Raw genomic sequence first — 23,267 nt, forward strand, 5'->3', positions numbered from 1 at the left:
TTTGCACAGCTCCTTTGTACCCTAGGAACTTCCATGCTAATTTCTTGCAGAGAATGTTTTGTTTTTTTAACATTTAAAACATGTGCCCTTTTTTTATGCTTTTCTTTGTTTCTTGTCGGTGCTTCTGATTTTTTTAAGTGGGGATCTCTATTAAGTGCATTTATGAAATCAAAGTAAATCTTACTTGTGCGTGAGCATAATGCTATACATGAAGTCACCAGAAGGGCAGCTTAGTCATTGTGTTTGAATCAAATATATGTTTTTCATATATTGCATACAGTCGGCTTATTCAGGCCCATAGTCTAAATGTTAACGTATCTTTACAAATAAAGGTTTACATCCAGTGGGGGAATGCAGGCCGTAATAAGTGCATTTAATCAAGTACTGTAAAGTGGTTGATTAGGAATTTATATTTGAGAGAAAACAAAGGAATTGTATCAGAGATTATAGAAGTCTGGATGGAGTCTGAGAAGTCTTGACATTTCAGACTAACATGCTATTTCTTCAAATTGTGTTAATAGCTCAATTTCTGTGTGTATTCAATGTAGAAAAAGTGCAATATTTACTCCAAAATGGCCACCACAGACAACCAATTCATAATACTAAAACCAAAACCATCGAGCTCAACTTCAAATACAATTCTGATGTATTTGTATCACATTTCTTTGACAGTTTTATAGTTAAGATTGTCTATACAAAATATGTGATAAGATTTAAAGAACAAATATGTTTGTTATACATTACAAAATATCAGAATGTGTATACCCTGTATATAGATTATGCATTTTGGGGTTATGAGAGATGTAAGAGACATCCCTTCAGCTTGAGGATGCTTGAGTTCCAACATGGACCTTCAACCAAAAAACCTTCCTAGCAAAAGATACTTAAATGTCTATCCGGCTGTTATTGTGTAGCTTATCCTGACCTCACCCATCACAGTGTCACCACTGGCACAAGAGTGGAGACAGGACACAGGGATCTATTAAATAACACATTAATTGTTCATCATTATGAGAGTCTAACATTATAAGCTGATTTCATAGCCAGTGCCTCACTTTAAACACCATCCTGCTAGACAAAACCTGACATTTGGGCCTTAATTATGACATGGAGAAATAACCGCAGAATAATTAATTGTAAATATCGATTCCCCATATGTCTCTCGGGAAAGAGCTTTGAGTCCTTTTACAGATTGCCTTTCTTCACACACTCTGCAACACACATACTAAGCAGGAGGCATTTTCTTGATCTGTTTAATGAGTATTTGTTGTGTCACCATGGGCCCTGATAAAACACTCAAACAGGACTGGGGTAAAAGCCAGTGATCAGCCAAGTTTAAAAAAAAAAGAGCCCCAATAACACCGGAAGTAACATGAAATGACTTTCACATGTTGTTGTTTTTAAATCGTTCTTGACAGTCGCAAGTTTCTCCTTGACAATTATCTTTACTCTCGATGCAGTCTATTTGTTTTTCACACACAAGCACAAGACACACCGCCACTTTGGAAAGCGAGGTATATACAACATCTAAATGTGTGTGAAAGTGATTGCAGGCCAAACTAAAACACGCAGTGGATGGTCTGTGAGTATATTGTGGGCAAAAAAAAAGAAATCTGCAGATCAGGTTTCCACTTACACATATTACACAATATAATAATTGGCTTTCATTTTTAGCAGAATACTCTCAGACCTATTTTCGCGTGTTTTATTTTGAAAGCAACAACCGGAAACGCGATGTCTTTTCTTTCTGTCGCCTCCTGGCTTGACTGGTCCTGAGTCTGAGGAGCGGAGAGGAGTAGAGAGAGCCGGGCGCGCCATGCCTGTCCTGTCACTGCATGGACTGGCTTGACTTGTTACAATGTATTGCTGTCACAGAAGAGAGTAAGTAGTCATTAAAAAAACAAAACAAGGGGAATTTAAACCGGAAACACGCAGCGACAGAAGAAATTAGACGCAGGATGGGCGAACGGGTGAAAAGTCCGTTTCACGTTAAAACCACTGGATCCAATTGGCTGCTGCCTGTCAGCGACTACTTGGGGTTTCCTCTTGATCAGGTAGGAGTACCTCATCATATTATGATGATATTTCATAGTACAGCACTTCCCAAGCCTCGTTGTCTTATTGTCTGTGTTGCCACTGTCACTTGACGTGTGTCGCGTGGTATCGACGCCCACGATAGTTCCTAATCTCAATGGGTTAAGTTAAAGCCTTGTTTATTTACGGTGTTTTTTTTAACACACTGTAAAAACTGAAGTTTAAACACTAGGCCACTGGATGTTTATCGTGAGCGTTTTTGATATTCTACTTCTCAAATTAGCAAAACTAAACATTATATTACAAGAGATGAAAGGCATCTTAATAATCTCACATCATGGTTTCACAAAACGTCCCAACAGGAGTTGTTTTATTGACATGAAAAAGCAGATATTGTGTTGAATTTTTTTTTTTTTTTTTAGTGTGTGTCAATACTCCTCATCTCCATCTCTCTTTCCTGCACAGGTGAATTTTTTGGCGTGCCAGCTGTTTGCCCTGGCGGCTGCCTTCTGGTTTCGCCTCTACCTCAGTCCTAGCCATGCCAATCCCCTGGTCAGGCACGCTGTGGCCACCCTCCTGGGCGTCGTCTTTCTCATCTTCTGCTTTGGATGGTACTGTACGATGCTGTCAGAGATATGCTCACACAGTATATACTTCGTTACATTTCTCTCGTACAATGCTGTGTGTGCATCCTCATCTTCTGTTGGGAGTAAAAAGAAAGAAAGGGAGATGCACAGGAGAAAATGTTTATGGTGGCATTTGATCACGAGTAAGAGGTTTCAGAGGGAAACGTATCTCGGCTGCAATGACATCACAACACAGACATACAGCCCACACCAATGTTTTACAAATGACGCTGTATTACTCAAATAATAGCAATGATGCACGTTTTCAGATCGTGTTGGTCCTTGTCTGCAGGTACTCGGCTCACATCCTGGCAGTGGTGCTCGCAAGCTACTTGATCATCATCAACGCCGATATCAACAATGTACACAGGTTAGTAGTCTTCAAAACGCAAAGGGAAAGTCACACAAAAATCCTGTATAACGCTAAGTTATGGAGACAAAATGATGGCCCTGAAAGGTGGTGGAATTCGTGACACGTAAACATATCAAACATTGGGAGTTAGTTAAACTGCTGTATACTTTTGGTTATGGACAAACATGAATCTGTTCTGATGTAAAGAAGACTGAACTGACTGGCCTGCCTGTCTATCTGTCAACATGCTGACAGGCGGATGACAGAACTGCTCCACCTCATTTCTAAGATATCGGTGCAGTTCTACTGCCGGTTGTCTTCAAGGAAAACTTGTCAGGCAAGATCAGCCGGGAGACTATTTACGTCATAGGAGTATGTTTGGTGGAGGAGGCCGTTTGCTTATTTTTGATAATGGTTCTTGTACTGACAATTGATTTGTTGTGGTGAGGCCGTTTTTGACGTTTTCAATGTGATAAACAAAGATTTACTTTCGTGATTTACTCCCTCCCACACATTGCAACACTGCAGTGCAGGGTATCTCGCCCCACAAAGTCCAGTAATAACCCTGGTGTTTTAAAATGTCCATAGTTGTGACTATTTGTCAACACATTTCCTGGGGTTAAACAGTCAGCAGTACAAATACAGATTACAGATCTACATTTTTGTACAAGGTTTGTAGCCACAACAAATATGATGAGTGAAATGATGTTCTGATGAAGACATATTTAAGGAAAATGTATAAAGAAAGTAAGCACTTGGTCATAAGTATTGAATTCCTAGCAGCTCACTTCTGAAGAAAAGCACATGCAGTTAACATCCATGAATTTAAAATTAGTGAACAATGCCGACACATATCTGTGTATTTGGCAAATCCTGCCAATGTGCTACACATTGCGTAATCTCTTCTAATAGCCGAGTAGTGACATAAATGTCATTAGCTGATTAGTAATTAACCAAGAGGTGGCAGCGCTGATTTGTAATATTTATATGGACTTCATATGTCACCAGAACATCCTGTATTGTCCGTAGACTGATTCTAGTTTTTGCTCATTCCTCCGCACACAGGTATTCCATGGTGACGGCTATGGGCTACTTGACAGCGTGCCAAGTGAGCAGAGTCTTCATCTATAACTATGGAGTTCTGTCCACTGACTTCTCTGGGTAAACTTTTGTTCTCCTTCTCTTCTCTTTGCCACACCTTTTTCCGGCTACAGCGTGTCACTTCTCGTTCTCGTGTTATCGCTTAACGTTTTCAAAACTGCGTTCGTACCTGCTTGCGCATTCTCCTGTGTCACGGCCTTGTGTCAATAAAGCACCTCTGATTAAAAAGCAGCAGTGTGGATTGTTCACCGCTCACAGGTGAAGGTACTTGCTGCCTCCTGGCAACTTTGACTTTGTTGTTTTAGAAACACGGTTGGTTCTAAAGCAGTGGGCAGTTAACGCTTTAGCGTGTTTCTCTGTGTGTGAAGGGTTTCTTCTCATTTCAACCTTACATTTGGACTCTAAAATATTCATAAAGAAGTGCTAAAAGGAGAAGTGAGCGGTGACAAAAGATGTCCGGTGACTCCTCTGTCATTGCTCGTTATTTCATGAATTAAAGATGGCATCATCAAAAAGGACTATTTTGAAATCCAAATTCTGCCCACATGTTTTAACTGCAACCATAGCTGCTTCCACAACGATGGCATGTGCTTGCTTTGATAAAGCGGGTTATCATTTTGTTTAAATAGGCCTAAAAAATACCAAAAAAAACAGACACATATTTATATAAACATGGAGCTGCGAATACATGTTTTTTGTCACCATACTGCCTGAGATGGTACCTGTTATCTTACTGGAATGGTTCCCAGATGAAGCAGATGACCTAGTTGAGTGTGTGTTCTTTGGTGTGTGTGTAATTTGCAGCCTCACTTGAACTCTGTGCCTCTGGCGATGATCAGCCATCTGAGTCAGCCTTGTTTTAGTCATATGTTGAATAAGAGATCCAGCGTCTTTAAGCTTTCATATTGGAAAGATGAATGGTGATGAATCACAGATGGTGTCCATATGTGTAGCTACTTACACAGGATTGGGTGTAATAACCCACAGCTAATAAGACTCAGTGGGTTTATTTTTGTTTGCACTATTCATCTAACACGCTGTTTTCTACTGTCGCCCTCTATCCCCTTGGTGTGTTGTGTTGCGTTCTCTCTTGGTTGCTTTGTTGCTATTCTCCCATTTGTCATGGAGTTTTTCTATAAGCTGTTTCTGTCTGAATTTGTACAAGGCAGCAGAACTGAAATTGAACTGGGTCAAAAAAAAGTTGAGTCCCTGTGGGAAAACGGAGTCTGTCGGCTGCAGCGTTGGAGAACTGCACACACTGGCTGGCACCCTGAACATGCTTCTCCAGAGCCAACTAGCTGGCACTGCCAGCCGCTCGGTCCCACTCTGCCTCGGTTTTCCATGCCGTCCACACAATGCAGCCGGCTCACACACAGGAAACAGTGTGTGTGCGTGTGTGTGTGTGTGTGTGTGTGTGTGTGTGTGCGCCTTTGTGCACACACACACACACACACACAAACACACACACACATTCTTGGGACAGAGAGGTCTCTATCTGTGAATGAAACCAGGAGTGGGGGTTTGGATCTAGTCTTTTCAGACCTACTGTACAGAACCTTAATGCCCTCCACCGTCGCTGCACTTCCAGTGCTATTCAGTATCCATGAGGGGCTAACTTCTGGAAACGTAACACTACCACGAGTTATTGTTTCACATAGTGTATGTCCTCGAGTCCCCGTTAACATTGTTATGCTGTATCTTGTATTGATGTTCTAGATAACAGTGTTTTAAGTATCAAAAGCAAATAAGTGTAAAAAACCTACAGATGGATTCAATCTTCTTACGTGCATTATTCTATCGGCGTAAGCAACTTTGTAACACGTCAAATTTCTTTGGATCACTGTGAACTTGACAATATTGCTGTCAGGCTGTATGCCTACTGGCTTGTGAAAGACATTTGAATGAATTGCATTGCATTGAGACGTGACCTGACTTGACACTGTTGGAAACAATCAAGTGATTCACGGGGGGGGGGGGGGGGGGCGGTGGGGGGGGGTAAATACATTCTGTAGCCTCAGTCATTTAATAAAATGACCAAACAAGCTGCTTCTGACTTTTTTTAGTAGATACTTTATTGATGATAATGAACAATGTGACATACAAGTATTTTTCTGTGTATGGTTTAGTCAATTTACAATAGTGAAGAAGAAAACAGGAAAGTAAAACAGAAAAGAAAAAAACAAACAACAGTAAGGAAATAACTAAAGATAATAACAACGGTCAAACAAAGAAAAAAGAAAATTACCTGATTTTACAACATTTAAAAACAGGATGACTGTATTCTTTTCTTGGATTTATTCATCCAGCATCTGCACAGAGTCACTGTCTAACATTAGTTATCATTATTTATTCTTCTGCACAGGCCTCTGATGATAGTAACCCAGAAGATAACAACACTGGCTTTCCAGCTCCATGACGGTAAGGCAGAGGATGAGATGGAGGACAAGCACAGGTGTTGCATTAACATTAATAATGGCTTCCTTCTATTCACTTGCAATGTTAACCATTCATTTTTATTATTTTTGGTCAAAGAAAGTGGCAAAATGAACATTTCCAGACAGGTTATTGATGACATTGTTCGTTGTTTTTCAGGTATGTGTAAGAAATCCGAACAACTGACCTCTGAGCAGAAGCCTCTGGCTATTAAGTAAGTTGTTACTGTGTAATTACTCACGTCTTGTTTATACAGTAGTAATTCTATGTTGCAGTGTGAAACATCACCGGATAGACGTTTCTAGTCAAAGCACTGTGTCCTGTGAATAATGATGATCTTCTTTTATACCGACTTGTCTTTGATATCTGACCTTTGAGGTGTGCATAGTTTATAATGTTTGGTTGATGTGGATCTGGACCAATGACCCTGTTAACGTATTTATGCACAAAAGGTTGCATCTGGATTAACACCGTATTTAAAGAAAACAATAACTGTTTCTTTTCCTTTAGCCACGAAGGACAATGACAAGCAGATGCAATCATGGTGAATAGCTTGTTCATGTAAAAAGCATGCCGGGAACTCAGAAAAGATCATTTTTGCATGAAAAATAAAAAATGTTGTGTGCATGTGAATCGATTAAAACCACAGTCATCAGTGTACCACGCATGCCACTTTAGAATTAATCTTAAAAAATATACATAATACAATTTAAAAACTTATTTAAAAATGATCGTGACACATAGCGTTGCTCTCGTGTGATAACTGTGCTGCTCTAAATTCAGTTATTGTCTCGTGTTCGTTAGCTTACTTTACTGCGCTCCCTGTAGGTCTGGATATCACATTTATAACACATTTGTTCTGATTCTACTTTTTAATTCTGCTTGTGCTGTTATTATTAGAGACAAGCTGTGATGCATGCATAACAAGTGAAGTAGTAGACAATAGCTCAGGAGGACACAACTTCTCATTTAGGCAACAATAAATATTCTTTATGATTTCCTGGTCATAAACTGATTAATAACATTTGGATTGTCCCATGTGATGTTTTAAAAAGTCACTTCTTGTCATTCACGGAATGTATATTACTCTTATGTAACGTGTCATCAACCCACCAATAGTACAGGTTTACAGAGCTTAAAATAGATGGCATGCAACAAGTTCCATCATACTGAAAATAAAGAGGTTCTCCATGTTGAATAAAAAGATTTAACCCACTCTTCTTTCTGCAGTGTGAGGCCTTCTCTCATCGAGTACCTGAGTTACAATCTAAACTTCCTGAGTGTCTTCGTGGGACCATGCAGTAACTATAAAGAATACATAGACTTCATAGAGGGCAGACACATCCGCGGGAGGCTGAGGCAGCACTTTGGGACGTGCAATGGACAGAACGGCTATGATAAGACCCCGGACCCATCACCTCTGGTAAAGTCATGCATGCATAGCTGGTTGCTTCCTCTTCTGCTTTTACTTAATGACACAGCGGCTGCAGTTAAATCTGCCTAATCTCAATCGCCGTCTTCTTAATAATTTCTATATTCACTAAGCTTTTTCCTGTCGACTCGGGTGTCTGATTCTTCAGTTTTGGCTACTAGTCCTGCTGCTGTCATTGTTTCTGATGTCGGTGTGACTTAATTAATCCGTGGCCATCGTGCCCATTCGTAATCTGTGTTTCCATCGCTGCTCATGAGTTATCTGTTTTCTGTGCAGAGCGCCGTCTGTCGAAAGTTACTGATCTGCAGCGGATGCATGCTGTTCTTCCTCACTGTGACTCGGTCTTTGCCGATAACGCTCAACGTGGACCCCCATTTTGTCAGCCAAGCCCCGTTCCTCACAAGGCTCACCTACGCCTTCTTCTCTATACAAGCTGCAAGGCCCAAATTCTACTTCGCCTGGACACTAGGTGAGCAGTGTGTGTGTGTGTGTGTGTGTGTGTGTTTCAGTTGTAGTTAGCTAGTTGTTAGGGGGGAATACAATGTAGATATGAGCTGCATCGTTATTGCCTTAGGAGTCATGTGATTTTCATTTTCTTCTGTCCTGTCAGCTGATGCAGTCAACAACGCTGCAGGTTATGGTTTCTTGGGGTTGGATGAAAATGGAAAGCCATCTTGGGACCTCATCTGTAACCTCAACATTTTAGGGATTGAGGTATCCTCAATGTTTCATAGGCTTCGAAACACATAACAACTCTTTAAAGTGTGAAGTTCCATGCACGTACATGTTGGTGGAAATCGGCAATGACTTAGTGTGTTTTTTCGTTATTTATTGATCTTTTTTCAGACCGCGACCAGCTTCAAGGCGTTTATAGACAACTGGAACATTCGAACAGGCATTTGGCTCAAAACGTAAGTGCTGCAAATGTGAACTTCGATACTCATGAATGCAGTCAGAAAGACATTTACTCCGCTTTCCATTTCACGAACTCCTCTGAATCCGGTTGACTCCTCTCATGTCCTCAGGGTGTGTTATGACCGAGCCCCTAAGCACAGGTTGGCGTTGACCTTCTTCCTGTCTGCCCTGTGGCACGGTGTTTATCCGGGCTACTATTTCACCTTCATCACTGCCATCCCCATCACCATGGCGGCGCGAGCTGTGAGTACTCTAACCCCGCTGGAAATTCGAAGGAGTACGCCAGTGTACAACTAAAAGAAAATATTGTAATTTTGATAGCTTTATGAAAATTCATAAAAGCTATTGGCTGAACTTTCAATCGGATATTGTGGCGTCTTAAGGCGGTGGAGCAAGTCGTAAAAGAGAAGATCGTAAAGCTGGTGGTAATAAATTATTGTCATGTAACATTCAATTCAATTCAATTCAATTCAATTCAGTTTATTTTGTATAGCACAATACCACAAATTACAAATTTGCCTCAGAGGGCTTTACAATCTGTACACATACGACATGCCTGTCCCAGGACCTCACATCGGATCAGGAAAAACTCCCCAAAAATAACCTTTGACAGGGAAAAAAGGGAAGAAACCTAACATAATTGGGTTACTTGACTTCCATCAACTGCATAGCTTAAACACACCAATCCTATCAATATCTATAAACTGTATCCCTCTCTGTTCACCTGTCTCTCTCCACCAGGTACGGAAGTCTGTTCGCCACTACTTTCTGGGCTTCAGAGGCTTGAAGCTGGGTTACGACATCTTAACTTGGGCAGCTACTCAGCTGGCCATCTGCTACACTGTTATGCCTTTTCTTCTTCTTGCAGTAGAGCCCACTTTGGTTTATTACAGGTACGTTATGCTTTCTAATACTACTTAACCTCTGAAGCCCAATTCGTGCTCGCCGCAATGGTGCGACACCCATCTTGTAATCATCTCGGCATCATGTTGTCCAGTATGCATTTAAAGAGCGTTTAGAAGTCTATGCACATCTGTCCTGCAGATGCAAGTCCTCAGCTAACAGCCTCTCTATTGAAGTTTGCACAAACCTTTACGTGAGCAGATGGAAACAGTGAGATGTGGTTATGAGAAATGAGTACCAGTGCACCCAACAAACTACTTACAATTTCTTCCACCGCAGAGTTCTAGTCTAAATGATTAAAGGGAAAGTGTATGTTAATTAGGGCTGTAACTAAAATAATGTAATTGTCAATTTGTCAATTATTTTCTCTGAATGTCAGAAAATTGGGATAAATTACCATCAAAATTCATCAAACACCACAAATCCTTTTTTTTTTTTTTTTTTTACATTTCCGAATAAATAGTTCTTATTTTTGTTTTAAACATGTTTTTTTGATGGCCTGCTTATTTAGTCATGTCCCTTTTTTTTTCTGACTGACTCACAGTACATTAATGACCGAAGTTATTCTCTGTTTTTCTTTTTAGGTCCATGTACTTCCATGTTCACATAATCAGCATTCTGGCTGCGATCGCCCTGCATTGGAAACACAAACCCAGTGAACCCTCTGCCACCACCAAAAGGTTTTCTTCCTCCTCCTCCTCCTCCTCCTCCTCCTCCTCCTCCTCCTCCTCGTCACCGTGCTCAACACAGGGCCAGCCTGTTCACTCCAACAACAATGGCAAAGTAGATTGACAAATCCCCTCTTCACACTCTTTTACCAGGCTCTCAGTCGAGGGTGTTCTCTCAAAGACAAGTGAATATCCATAAAGAGCAATCCGCCAATTTGAAACGAGAAAACATTATTTATTTTTTTGGGGGGGGGGACAATACAGATACATATCCTATGGCTCCGGAATGTACATGGGGATAGTGAAAGATTAACGATGACCAGAACCTGATTCTGATTCTAAGACAACACAGCAAACAAAAGCACAGCAGGCAAACTGGCAAAGACGAACATTAGCTGAGGGAACATCTGCGGTACCACCACCAGGACGCTGGCCTCCACCTGCCCCCACTCTCGTCCACTCTCCTCCCTCGAGGCCCATCGCAACACCAGCCTGCCTGCTCCGGCAACAATGCAACAGTGTGGAGACAGAAAGGAGGCTCACTTTATGTCTCGTCCTCTATCTGCGCCGTCCTGCCAATTGGTGGGATCCGAGCCAGCACAGTGGGAGAGCAGCTCATGAACAGGCCACAAATGCCAGGACACTGGGAACACAAATATGCTCCATACTCTCTCCTCGGCAGGCTCGTACTTGGTCACTGTCTACATACAATGGCTGCTCTTGTGTGGCCACAACAAAAGAGCATACCAAGAGGAGAGAGAGAGAGCCCTGGTTTGTATGTGTGTGTGTAATCGTTTTACTTATATGTCCCACTAACCTCTGCCACTGACCCTGTGTGAGTGTGTGTGTGTGTGTGTGTGTGTGTGTGTGTGTGTGGACCCTGGCTTAAACAAACGGTGGACTGCGTTGGTGCTTCTCCCACTGTTAGCGTGCACTGACTGAGTGGAACGACACTTGAAATACCAATTAGAGCATGCAGCTCTCAAACCGTCCAGTGAAAGTGACCCATGGAGTCTTTTAAGGCAGGCTGGCAGCTCCTCCAGGTGAGGAGACCTGACCACTGAAGAACAAGTGGACACGTCATAGTTGCTCAGGATCATCCATCCTGGGCTTTAGGGATACCATTTTGAATATGAAAGGAAAAGCTAGCAAACGTTTAAAGAAATCAACGGTGTGCTGTTACAACAGCAAGCTTGTGCGTGAGTTGTTTTTGCATTGCACGATTGTAACGAGTGATAAAAAAAAAGCATATATGAGCATATGTTCAATGATTTAATGAGCGTCGTCAGTCCACTTTCCCTCTGAGATCTCTTTTGAATTTCACAGCGACATAGTTCTTAATGTGTTAGTACTTTAGCATGTGAATGGGGCTGGTTACCTGTTATGATGGAGAGTATCTGAACAAAAAGCTGTGGTGGAACTGAGAGGAAATATACTTTTTTTGGGGGGGGGAAGAATTGCAACCTCAAAGAATGGAAAATGTGGGCAAAAATAGGCATTTAAAAATCAAATGTATTTCTTCTCTGTTCTTCGCTGTTTCCGTTGTGCGGTTCTGTGTTAGAAAGACATTTGAAGACTCCAGATTTACCAGAGCTGCAGAGACATCTGCTGGTTGTTTGTTCCGTACTGACTTCGTGGACTGATGCCATGCTGCAGCATCTCCCAATGCGAACTTCATACAACTCTGAAAGCATTTCTTCCCCCACTGATATTACAATTTCGTAACACCATTCACAATATCTTCCCTGCCTTATCTTTTACTTTAGCACAATCACGGTTGATGAATCAGAAGGTGACGCTTATGATTAGATGATGGTGAACAATAAGGTACATTCAACTTTTTTTAAATTCTTGCTTTTCTTTTGTTATCAAGACGTTATGAGAGATTTGGGAGCATTGGTAGTTTTAAAAGTGGCACAATGGTTTGATATTAATGGTTCTAGCTGTTGTAAGCCATGTTAGTTTTTTAGCTATATTTATGGGTTTGTTTAAAATAAGTTGTGCTAACGATGCTAACAATTTGCGATGCAAGAATATTATTTTGAAAGGAAAAACAAAGACATTTCAGCACGCTCATTTGTTGAATTATGTTGGAGACACAATCTTTATTCGCTAACCTTTGACTGCAGGACAAATTTGTCTTTTGGATTTGCCTGTTTTGGCTCAGTTTACATATTGACCCAACCCTCTGGTTTTGAATATAAAAAGCCTCAGAGTAGAGCATGATTATGAAAGAAAACAAATATCAAAGACCAGACATTGTTACCAGGACAGAGTTTACTTTTGGTCATATAGAAATCACACTTCTTTCTCATAGCTCAATCACACTTAAATTTCAAGAAGGACCCACGTGTTGACATGAGGGAAGGGGTATGCATTAAATTAACATTCATTATTAAATAAATACCAGATTGTTTAAGATTTTAAAGGAAATAAGAAGGGGAGAACTTCCAAATTCTACTATTGTTAACTCGCTAATTAGAACAAATCCCCATCACAGCCACTGTGAAAGCTGAGTCGTCTAAAAGCTCTTCCCAAGTATCGTTTTGCTATAATAAAATGTTTTTGTGTGTAAAAAAAAGCCTTTATTAACTGAAATGGAAAAAACTGTAACCCGTAAATGTTTTTTGTTATCATTAAAATGTTCGCTCCACTGTATAGTTTGCATGTTTGTAATGTGTCTTTAGTGCAGGGAAATGAGCGACGATGGCACATATAATGGCTGTGTTGTCAACATGAGCAGCTACTTGAATGACTTAATACTGATTATAAGTGTTTTGTATGTTGTTTTTTTTGCATATGTATTCATGATAAAATATAATGACTGTGAGAGTGTGTGTTGCTCCTTTTTAGTATTGTTTACATGGAGGAAAGAGTCAATGGTGTAAAAAGAGTTGAGTAACAAATAAAGCTTCAGTGACTATCTCTAGTGAATCTGGGTCCTAAGAGCTACATTAGAAAGATGGTGAAATACTTAGTTAGGTTAAGGAAAAAGAAAAGATGGTGAAATACTTAATCGGGTTTAATAACATGGTGAAGAAGGTTTTCTTATTGAGCCACGTAGACCCAGAACGATCCAGTTACTTGCAGTAGCTTTCATTTTCAAAAAAGCAATAATGTATAAAGCAATTAGAATTGTTATGAAAGGTAAGAATCTACACACATTTCATTTGAAGTACCTGCAGATTATCTCGTATATCAATACATCTGCATCAGTATTTGAACCCCTCAGTACCTTTTTCAGACAAATGTCTGGTAGTTAGTTCACTGCTGTCTCATATGATCATTTGATTAAATCTTTAACACTTTCAGGAAAAGTCAAATTAAATGAGATAACAAACAGGAACACAGCACTGATTCAGTTATTGTGTTATGTATTAGTGTATCATATTAATGATGTCCCTTCTATAAACACAGGTTACTTGGAACATTTAAACTATGACCTGTAAAAAAATAATAAATGAGTGACTTGAATATCATATTTTCTTAATGCTAAAATGTTGCAGAGAAAGGATTATGATAGGTAGCGACAAAAAAAAGCTTGATCCAGCATGTTATCTTCTTCCAGTGAACTGATGTCAGCAGCCAATGTTAATGCTTTCTCTTTTAATAAAAGAAAAAGAAAAGAAAAAGCTCATTTAGTAAGACAAACCTAATGAACCTTTTGTGTTAAACCTAATTTGTGATACTGGCAGCTCACCCACAGGTCTTTTCACTTTATCTGCCTGATTAGACTTCCTCCCAATGTGTGTGTGTGTGTGTGTGTGTGTGAGTGTGTATACTGTGGTTGATTGACTCTCCTGATGCACCTGTTCAGGCGGGATAATTTCAACATTTGCAAACATAATTAGACAGTTTTCAATCACCAGAAGCAAGTAAATATCACATCAGTTTAGTTAAGAAGAATGTATCAATGTGACAGTATTGAATACAGATATCTCACCTGCCTCAGCCTGTATAATAAGATGTTGTGCACTCATTTGAGTTAAAAGATCACCTGTTTTGACTTTGAATCAAACTTACACATGAACAGATAAACAACACAATCCATAAGGATGAATTACATGTGCCATAAACTAAAATCTGCTATTTGATAGCGCAGAATGAACTGGGAAAGTCTACACCAGGCAGCCAGGTTATGAATAAAATAAAAAAACAGACCCCTATTCTCTACTCCATTTCCCCTATATTGTATTTATCCTAATGAATAATTGTAATGTACCTCTTCTTACAAGTATACAGAACACATCCTGAATATATACTTTAAAAAATACCACTGCCAGAAATAAATAATCTTCTTTTCAGCACCATGAGCACACAACATGATTTCAAAAGAACTTTCAAAAGAAATATCATCAAATTATAATAGCACAAAAAACTCAGCGGATAAATAAGGTCCTTAACTCAAGTCCTACGACATCGGCTACTGCAGTTCACACACCAAGGAGGCAACAAGTGAAGAATAGTTACTTTTTCAGTCATCTGGGATTTAACGTTACCTTTTTTCAAAATAAGGATTAAATAAGTTCAGTGATGCAGTGTAAAGTGAAGATAATAACCAACAAATTACAGTGTTTTGAGACTGAGACGATATTTTCTTACCATGACTAAGTATGCATAAAAGACGGACTTAAAACACTCAGACCGGCTATTTAATGATCCAATGCTAATTGCTTCTATTACTTTCATCACGTTGCCCATCAAGCAGTTTTATCATAACATACGTTCACTGTCCAAAATGCCAAAATCCTCTGCAGATACACAAAAACAAACTTAGTTTTAAATGTGCCATAAAATACATATTTTTTCATCACAGCAGTCAATACATTTTTTATTTGCACGTTAATCAAGTTATTTGTTTTTAAATCACCTCTCGTGATTTGGATCCAATACGTCATTTTAGGACATTTGTATGATTCTTACACAGAAAACATGTACAATAGGGTTTTGTTTTATTAGCAGTGCATGCAATGTGGAAATCAAGCAATCAGATGAAAAATCCTAACTACATAAATATGTTTAATTATTTTCTTCATTGTCATCACTGTTTCCCAAATAATAAATCATTAGAACAATCTCATACAGAGTAAGTCTTCAGAGCAGGTTGAGTCATGGGCTGTAAGTCCTTCCTGTTGAAAACATACTAAGAAAAGGTGTTTTGTGCTCACACATATCGTCTATCCTTTACTGTCTTTTAAGATAAAGAGAATATACAGTGAGAACATCCATGTGTATAACAAAAATAAATACATTTTCTGCGAGGAAAATTCCATTCAGTGACACGTAGTTGCTTCCTTTCAGATTCAACGGCATGAACAACATTCCTCAGTCCGGATGAGATGAGCAACCCGTGACGAGCAGGTTACGGACAAAACTCCTCCAAAGATGAATGAGGAACAGCTCGCTGACAGCTGAATTAAGACTTGGATGCACTACGTGATGGATAGACTTGGCCTGAAGGATGCTGCAGATTACTTTGTTTGTCAAAAACAATAATCAAAGAGATAAAGAGGGGCTTGAATACTAAACAGGAAAAGCAAATGACTGATGATTCAGTCTTCAACTTCCTCTGAATCCCAGCCAGCAGAGGGCAGTAGAGCAGAGACAATATAGTACACAAATGGGGTGGAGGAGAACATGTCATAGTGTCAGTGTTAATAGAAACGATAGGTAACAAAAAAGATAAAAATCGTCTAATTTACTGTGTCGTCAAATTGAAACCATCCAGTGAGCTGTGGTTGGAAGTCAGGCTCCATAACAACAACTGGACTCGAGACCTGCTGGCCGGGAGAGGTGTGACATAAATCAGATTGTATTGGAGCCAGAACATCAGTGATCATCACGCAGCACATCATTCGAAGTAAATTCAGCAACAAAATCTAAATAAGTAAAGAAGCAGCTAGCAGGCGTTACATATTTAACAGCCTGCATTGTTAAATGAGACAGGTAGGTGGGACCTTTTAAGACTTTGACTTCATCAAAAGGGAAGACATGCTTGTAAAACTTTAGAGTAATGTACTTGATGTGGAAGGGTGCATCGTAAACTGACAAGGAATTAGTTTAACACTGCTGAATAAAGTTATTGGGGTGCCTCTTTGTTCAGTCGTCTTCCATTAATTAAAAGGATTTCTGAAAATGTACGAGAAACCTTCAATGTCAAAATGCCATATACGATACTTTTGTTATGTAAGAGCTCTGAAAGTGTTTTTTTTAATCCTCATGCATTGGTTTATTACCATCTACAGTCAGACGTTTACATATTCAGAGGCCACTGCAGTGTGTTTTAGATAAATGAGAGACAAGATAAGTGAGGTCACGGTGCAATAGCCGGAGTAGCAGCGGTCCAATGAATATTTCTGGCTTCTTCAAGAGACTGTCAGGTCGCTGTGCTTAAGTTCAAAGTATACAATCAAATAATATCTAAAATCCTCTTCAGAACACCTTTGATAGTTTGACTGGGCCAACCGACGACGACTAGATCGTAAACGGGTTCAATTACATTTCCACACACTCCAGTCCACCAGACAGGCGCAATCAGTCCCAGTTTAAAGTATTCTAATGGACTCCCAATAGAATTTGTCTCGTTCAGTTCAGTTTTCGCTGCTCTCGGTTGGAGCAGGCGGCGCTTGTGTATTCTCCTTTTTTTCCATCTTGGCTTTTTTCTTCTCATCATCCTTAAAGAAAAAAAGAGGAAACATGCCGAGGATACAGCCGATGCCGACACCAATGGCTTTGCCCTGCAAAAGGGAAATATTACAGATAAATAAATATTCCACACAAAAACACTAAATGAACTGCTTACATTTGACTTTTTAATCAAACTGTGCATTTGTATTGTACTCTATTTAAAAATAATGTAACTATTAGGACAAGTTTGGTCTAAATGTATCAATCAACAAGGAAGATTCATCATTATTTTATTGCACATTTTATTCATGCAGAACCTGGACTGTGAGATTGATCAATAAAATACAACCGGCACGACCTTTCATTCACTCTCAGAGAAGAGCCTTTCAGTGCTCGACTACTCACTCATTCCAATTACAGATAATTACATTTCCCACTTCAGCGGCCACAGCATATTAAAACTTATTGTGCTCCGGTTGTCACTGTACCTGGTTTGATGTTCATGTATTACACAACAAATTGAATCCCTCAAATGCTGATTGGGACAGCTCCAATAATATCCACTGTGAATGAGGAATGTTTATGTTGAGTGTTTATTAGTCTGATAGGCTCTTGTCTGTCTGTCTGCCCTTCACACACACACACACACACACACACACACACACACACACACACACACACACACACACGCGCGCAGTACAATGTGAGGCTACTGACCGAGTGAGAGCTGACTCTGGTCTGCCACATGTCGGCCTGTTTGGGGCTTAAGTCGGGAATCTGCATTCCCAGCCGATACGCCAAGGCCTCCACATAACCTGCCAGACTAAAGAGAGGAAGAGACAGACTCAAACTTACAGTAACAACATCAATGACTTCTGATCTGTGGCCCATTAAGGTGCTCTGATGAGGAAATTCACCAGATGGTCGACATAACGTGGTCGACATAAAGGTCATGTGCACAATGATAAATATAACCACTGCATACATACAGCCGTGAAGTCCTTGGCTCTAAGCGTAGCATTCTATTCCAATGTGAATTAAACGACATGTTATTAACATCCTGTAAACATGGCAGCAATTACTTATGGAAATAAATAAAAACAAGGAGGTACACTCACAATATTACAATTGTGTTCCTGGTGTAATTTGTACTTAAAATAAATGTACAGCCATTCATTCGCGTTTGTTTGGTCTCAGATGCTCTTCTACATTAAATGTCATAATCCATTAAACTACATGGCAATGTAAATGTCCAAAGTATTTAATAATAACGTAAACCAGTAAATAAATCTGCAGATCAATGATCCAGTCTGCACCGTGTGGATGTCATCTTTCATAAAACCAGCAGGATGCTAATCTGCTAATCATCTCTAATAACAGAACAATGAGAGAGAGAGAGAGAGAGAGAGAGATAAACTCCAGTGTGAATAAATGAAAGAAGTGCTTCCCACAGATGACCGAACTAAGGCAGACTGTAGCAGATAAAGAATAGTGTTCACTAAGCAACAGAGACAGAAACTGATCAATCATGCAAAACTTGTTTATTTCAATTGTCAGTTATGTGGATCCCTGACACAGTGTATAGATGTGTAGATGGGGAGTTCAGTGGAACTGAAAAATAGCTTCAGCCACAATTTAGTTTATGTCCCGTAGACAGTTTTCTCACAAACGACCTCGGGTCCGGGGCCCGAGGTCGTTTGCCCACCTAACAGTGTTATGAACATAATAACTGAAACCGAAAGTGTATGGAGAACTGCTGCACCTTACTGCCATGTGACCAGCAGGAGCAACACAAATAAATAGAGAGCATGTCAAGCAGTCCCAGGATGATAAAATAAATGAATACATTTGGATCCAGGTCCTGGTCCAGTGACTGGCACTAATGGTTCCTCAGTTCACTGCACACACAAATAAGCTGCAGCTGGAGCTGCAGAGTCAGGGGAGTTATGTGTAGCAAGCTATTTGAGAGGAGATAAGGAGATGAGGAGAGGAAGCCAGTGTGTGTGTTTGTGTGTGTGTGTGTCTGATGGCAAGAGCCTTTCATCACAGTAAAAACAGAAATGGTAAAAGTTATTTAGGAGAGACTTTTACAATTTGTATCGTTACAGGTAAATCCAAATAAATAATGCAGAAAATAAGCAAATAATTATATATAAACTATCATACATATCATTATTGGATATTGCTCTTCTCATTGTCCATCCAAACACTGACTCTCATATTCATGGTACAATTAAAATGCATCATACCTTGATGGAGCAATGATACAGACACCTGCCTTTGTGTCAAATCCAGTCCAAATATTTCACATATTTGCAACTGAAGATGGCAAAAGAATTACGGGCAGCATCAGAAAATAAAATACCGGCAGTTCTCCAAACACTAACATTATTACATTTGGATGGATCATTTCTGAGCCCCAGACTCGCGTGTGAGAAGCAGACAGAAGGCTGAAACTCAGCCTGGGTGCACTAGAAGCAATAAAAAAAACCTTCCTGGAACAACAAGAGAATCTATTAACATCATCATCAGGGGGCAATAACTAACTGTTGGATTTAAATAGCTGCTGCTCTCATATTGCTGGAGTTATCTAGGAAACACTTTGATGCAGAGAGCAGTGGTAGGCCTGTACATCAAGATGAGTAAAGGGGGAAGAAGTATCAGGATCAAAAAGGTTACAATGACAGATAGGAGCTACGATTGATGGTAGATATGGTGTGTTTAGAGTTAGAGTTACTGGAGTGTCAATCGTCTGTAACAGCTACGGGGCTTTAAACCTCCTCAGAGGAAGGCAAACAAACTTGGCTTTCCCTAAGGGGGTGGATGAAGAAGCATCCTCTGTCAATCCTCCTGATACATGTAACTATCAACCATACTTTCATTCATAAATATGCTCCGACCCAACACGCATTAGAAATGTCAAGTAAGACCATTCAAATTTGGGACCTGCGTCTTTAATCCCTAGAGCCCACTAATATACGTTTTTCTGTCCTGTTTTTCTAACTTGGCTGAAGCTATTGATGCTTTATTGTCCGTCTTGTCTTGTGTCCATAAGGAACGCCAACAGCAGCTGAAACGAAGCCGTGCAGGCCGAGCGGTCAGAATGACTCATGAGCTAAATTATGGACTTCAACGAGGTTGAGCTGGTACATCTGTCAAATCTTACAAATCCACCCAAGCATGAACCCCTACACACAAACCAATATGTGGACATAGTTGCACAGATTGCTCTCACACACACACACACACACACACACACACACACACACACACACACACACACACACACACACACAGGACATTTTATAGCAGGGAGTCAGAGCAGCGGAGCTCAGTCACTGTCTCTTGGTTGAGGAAGGCAGACGTTGAGTGGGAGCTTTGCAAACAATCACTGCAATGTAATCGCTGCAGTATTGACCCAAGAGACTCCAGAACGTGCTGTATTGACTACGTTGATTTGTGCCGTTTGACTTCCTGACTGAGAGAACCAGTCTAGCAGGAGGAAGCTGGTTCCATTGACTTCCACTGGGAGTCCTTCAGGGTCAGCTGTGCATGTGCACATGTCACACATCCTCTCCTACTAGTTCCACCGCTTCCTGAGTCTTTCGAGCAAATGTGAACTAAAGGAAGCTGAGGTTCACGCGTGAGCTTTTCATTTGGTTCGTTTTGGCAGGCGAGAACAATTCTAAAAACTAATCATTACACCCAAATAGGGATGTTGATCCGCTTCCAAGTGAATTGAAGTTGGTTTTGCTCGGAGTGAGAGTGTAAACCAAGCCAACTGCAGGAAACTAAAACATAAAAAGCAAATTTATGGGCACATGGACGGACTCATAATTAATGTGCGGTTAGCGAGGACACTGAAAGGCTGAGAACAGTAACGAGTACATGCTAGAGCTGCAAAGACTAGTCCATTAACGGATATGTCGATCAACAGAAAAACTTTCAAACAAATCAGCAAAATAAAAGGATAATTTGTTTTTCGTTAAAGTCGTTTTTCCAGCAAAAAAGGCCAAGAATTAACTGTTTTCACCATAGCAAAATGTTAAATTAGCTGGTCTTTCTATTGAATATCTTTGGGTTTTGAACAAATGTTCAGAAAATATGAATTAGTTGCAGCAACAGCTAATTGCATAAGCCATTCATGCTCAGGAAAACTTAGAAAGATCCAAGCTGGGGGAGTAGCAGTCGGGTCCAAAAAAAACAATTCAATGTTGAAATGCAAACCAAATGAAAATGCAACAAGTTTACAGCAAAGCGGCATCTGGGGTCTCCTCATCCGTCAGCTTCTGACAAAAGTACCTCCAATCTACTGCGCCTCCTCTTCAGCTCCCGACTGCCACCGACTGCCACAGCGATCCAAATCACAGGCTTTATTGCTTGTGAACTTTTGAAATAAACATAAACAGTGATGCAAATCTTGCAGGGATGGTATGACTCCTTCAGGAGCTCCACTGACACCCAGTAGCAGACAGAGAGCCTTCACACTCACTGGTTTCCATCAACATAGAAAAAAAGCCTCTTGTCTGCTCTAATCGAGTCTCACCTTCACAAACTGGCCACAGGGACTCTACTTCCCCATTATGATGGAGTGGCTGATATGTACGCTCACACAGAGGTGTGTGTGTGTGTGTGTGTCCACTGAGAGTGTTTCCAGAGGCCAGAACAATTGAGCTAATCCATCACACTAAAACGGTGCAAAAACAACAGCACTCTCTTGTTGTCTCTCTTTTTATTAGCGTGTCCGTTTTACAGACTTTCTCTGTATTTAAATGAGAGAGAGAGGGTTATTTTCTGTTGTATCCCCAATACTCACTTAAATACAACCAGCAGCTTGCTTAGGGAGGTTAGGAAGCTAATTATCTCTGTGGCGACTCTGAAGTGGACAACAGCCACGAATCAGCTGATTGAACCCATTGCGTTGCCATCGTTTGAATCGATCCAAAACTGACTGAAGAATAATCAGCTTCCACTTCTGATGCATCATTATGCTTTTATTGTCCAAATGTGATCACGTGCGTCGCTCTGATTCAGTTGTACTCCATTGCTCCGGTGGAAAAGAGGAAACGGTCTCTAGATTATTTTTGTTTTATTTCCATCAGTGGAAATGTAATACAATGAAGGTCGAAAACAATATACTTGAATCATGACTTGTATTAAGAGTTAAGACTGAAGATGAGAACCTTAATTATATCAATGCAATATACTATACAAAATGCATTTACTTCGACAACGCAGAAACCCAGAATTGATGTCAATACATTACAGGTTGACAAAATGTGCCTAATCAGAGGCGACTGCTTTCAGACCTTAAATAAATAATGTTGCATTAACTCTTCCCAACGCCTCGTACAACAACATCCAGTGTAATGTAAGTACGATTGAGTAAATGAGGAACATAGTGCACATAACAATTTATTATGATTGCTTTTATGTGCATCACACTGAAGTAAATGTCCTCAACATGGTTTGATAACTAGATTAACACCAATATTTAGTTCTACAGTATAGTCTACTGTAGTTATTTTTTTCTGTAGTTGTAAACATATGATTCAGTGTTGAGTTGGGCTGCATACTTCTCTCCTCATGCACACCTTTTTCAGACTGTCTGATACGTTTACATTATTTGGCTTTTCTTATTCATTGCAATAACCCAACGTTCCAGTCTGTGAGGAACGTTGGGTTATTGCGATGAATAAGAAGGGACTCCTGTTCATGGTGATTCTCCCTTGCTGCCTGTGCTCATCTTCCTCTGGGCTTATTCAATAATTACCGTGTAACGTTGAGCAATTTTAATGACTGAGCCTTCACCAAAGTGAGTGGGGTGAGATGGCGAACCTTTACCTTCATTCTCTTTGTATATCATAATGTGTGTATGACTGGGGTGATAAAAACAGTGTTGGTGTAATCACCTGTAGAACTTTAAGGGTGAAAGTAGCATGCCTGTGTCTGTGTGTGTGTGTGTGTGTGTGTGTGTAATTCTTACCCTAGTCCTGCCAGATCAGACACCAGGTTGCCGAGGGCAGCAGCTGTAGAGAAAGCGACACGTTTACAAAATGAGTTTGGAAATTTATATATTTGTATCAACAACAGCGAAAAGGCACAAGACACAGAATCCGTCATATTAAAAATACACTTTCCCATGAACCACTCAGAGGAATGTAGCTGGAGTCATC

General features: G+C 40.2%; 2 protein-coding genes across 6 annotated transcripts in view; one reads left to right on the plus strand and one right to left on the minus strand.

Moving 5' to 3' along the window:
* The first annotated feature begins 1,782 nt into the window (after positions 1 to 1,782).
* mboat1 (membrane bound O-acyltransferase domain containing 1) lies at positions 1,783 to 21,724 on the plus strand. 4 transcript variants are annotated; one of them, XR_004611214.1, is made up of 14 exons: positions 1,783 to 2,054; positions 2,500 to 2,645; positions 2,953 to 3,030; positions 4,078 to 4,173; positions 6,476 to 6,531; positions 6,706 to 6,760; positions 7,777 to 7,969; positions 8,255 to 8,447; positions 8,589 to 8,692; positions 8,825 to 8,889; positions 9,004 to 9,136; positions 9,635 to 9,786; positions 10,381 to 11,337; positions 21,710 to 21,724. XR_004611214.1 is itself a non-coding variant. In XM_034553297.1 (13 exons), exons 1-13 carry the CDS (start codon positions 1,959 to 1,961, stop codon positions 10,586 to 10,588), a joined length of 1,575 nt encoding a protein of 524 aa, XP_034409188.1. In that variant the 5' UTR covers positions 1,783 to 1,958; the 3' UTR covers positions 10,589 to 13,294. The 4 variants fall into 4 exon arrangements, 3 of the variants coding, with proteins under 3 accessions (XP_034409188.1, XP_034409189.1, XP_034409190.1); XM_034553297.1 differs by lacking the exon at positions 21,710 to 21,724 and having other exon boundaries at positions 10,381 to 13,294; XM_034553299.1 differs by lacking the exon at positions 21,710 to 21,724 and having other exon boundaries at positions 1,807 to 1,881; positions 10,381 to 13,294.
* The window catches only part of LOC117745179 (transmembrane protein 65-like), a 28,900-nt gene continuing 21,878 nt past the window's right edge, over positions 16,246 to 23,267 (minus strand). For both annotated transcript variants that reach the window (XM_034553301.1, XM_034553300.1), the window contains exons 6-8: positions 23,078 to 23,120; positions 17,809 to 17,914; positions 16,246 to 17,201 (exon numbers count right to left, since the gene is read on the minus strand). In XM_034553301.1, the coding sequence (XP_034409192.1) occupies positions 17,055 to 17,201; positions 17,809 to 17,914; positions 23,078 to 23,120 (296 nt within the window). In that variant the 3' untranslated portion in view covers positions 16,246 to 17,054. The remainder of the gene's footprint in view (positions 17,202 to 17,808; positions 17,915 to 23,077; positions 23,121 to 23,267) is intronic.

The sequence above is a fragment of the Cyclopterus lumpus genome, chromosome 16 (assembly GCF_009769545.1).
Source record: "Cyclopterus lumpus isolate fCycLum1 chromosome 16, fCycLum1.pri, whole genome shotgun sequence".
Classification (NCBI taxonomy): Eukaryota; Metazoa; Chordata; class Actinopteri; order Perciformes; family Cyclopteridae; genus Cyclopterus; species Cyclopterus lumpus.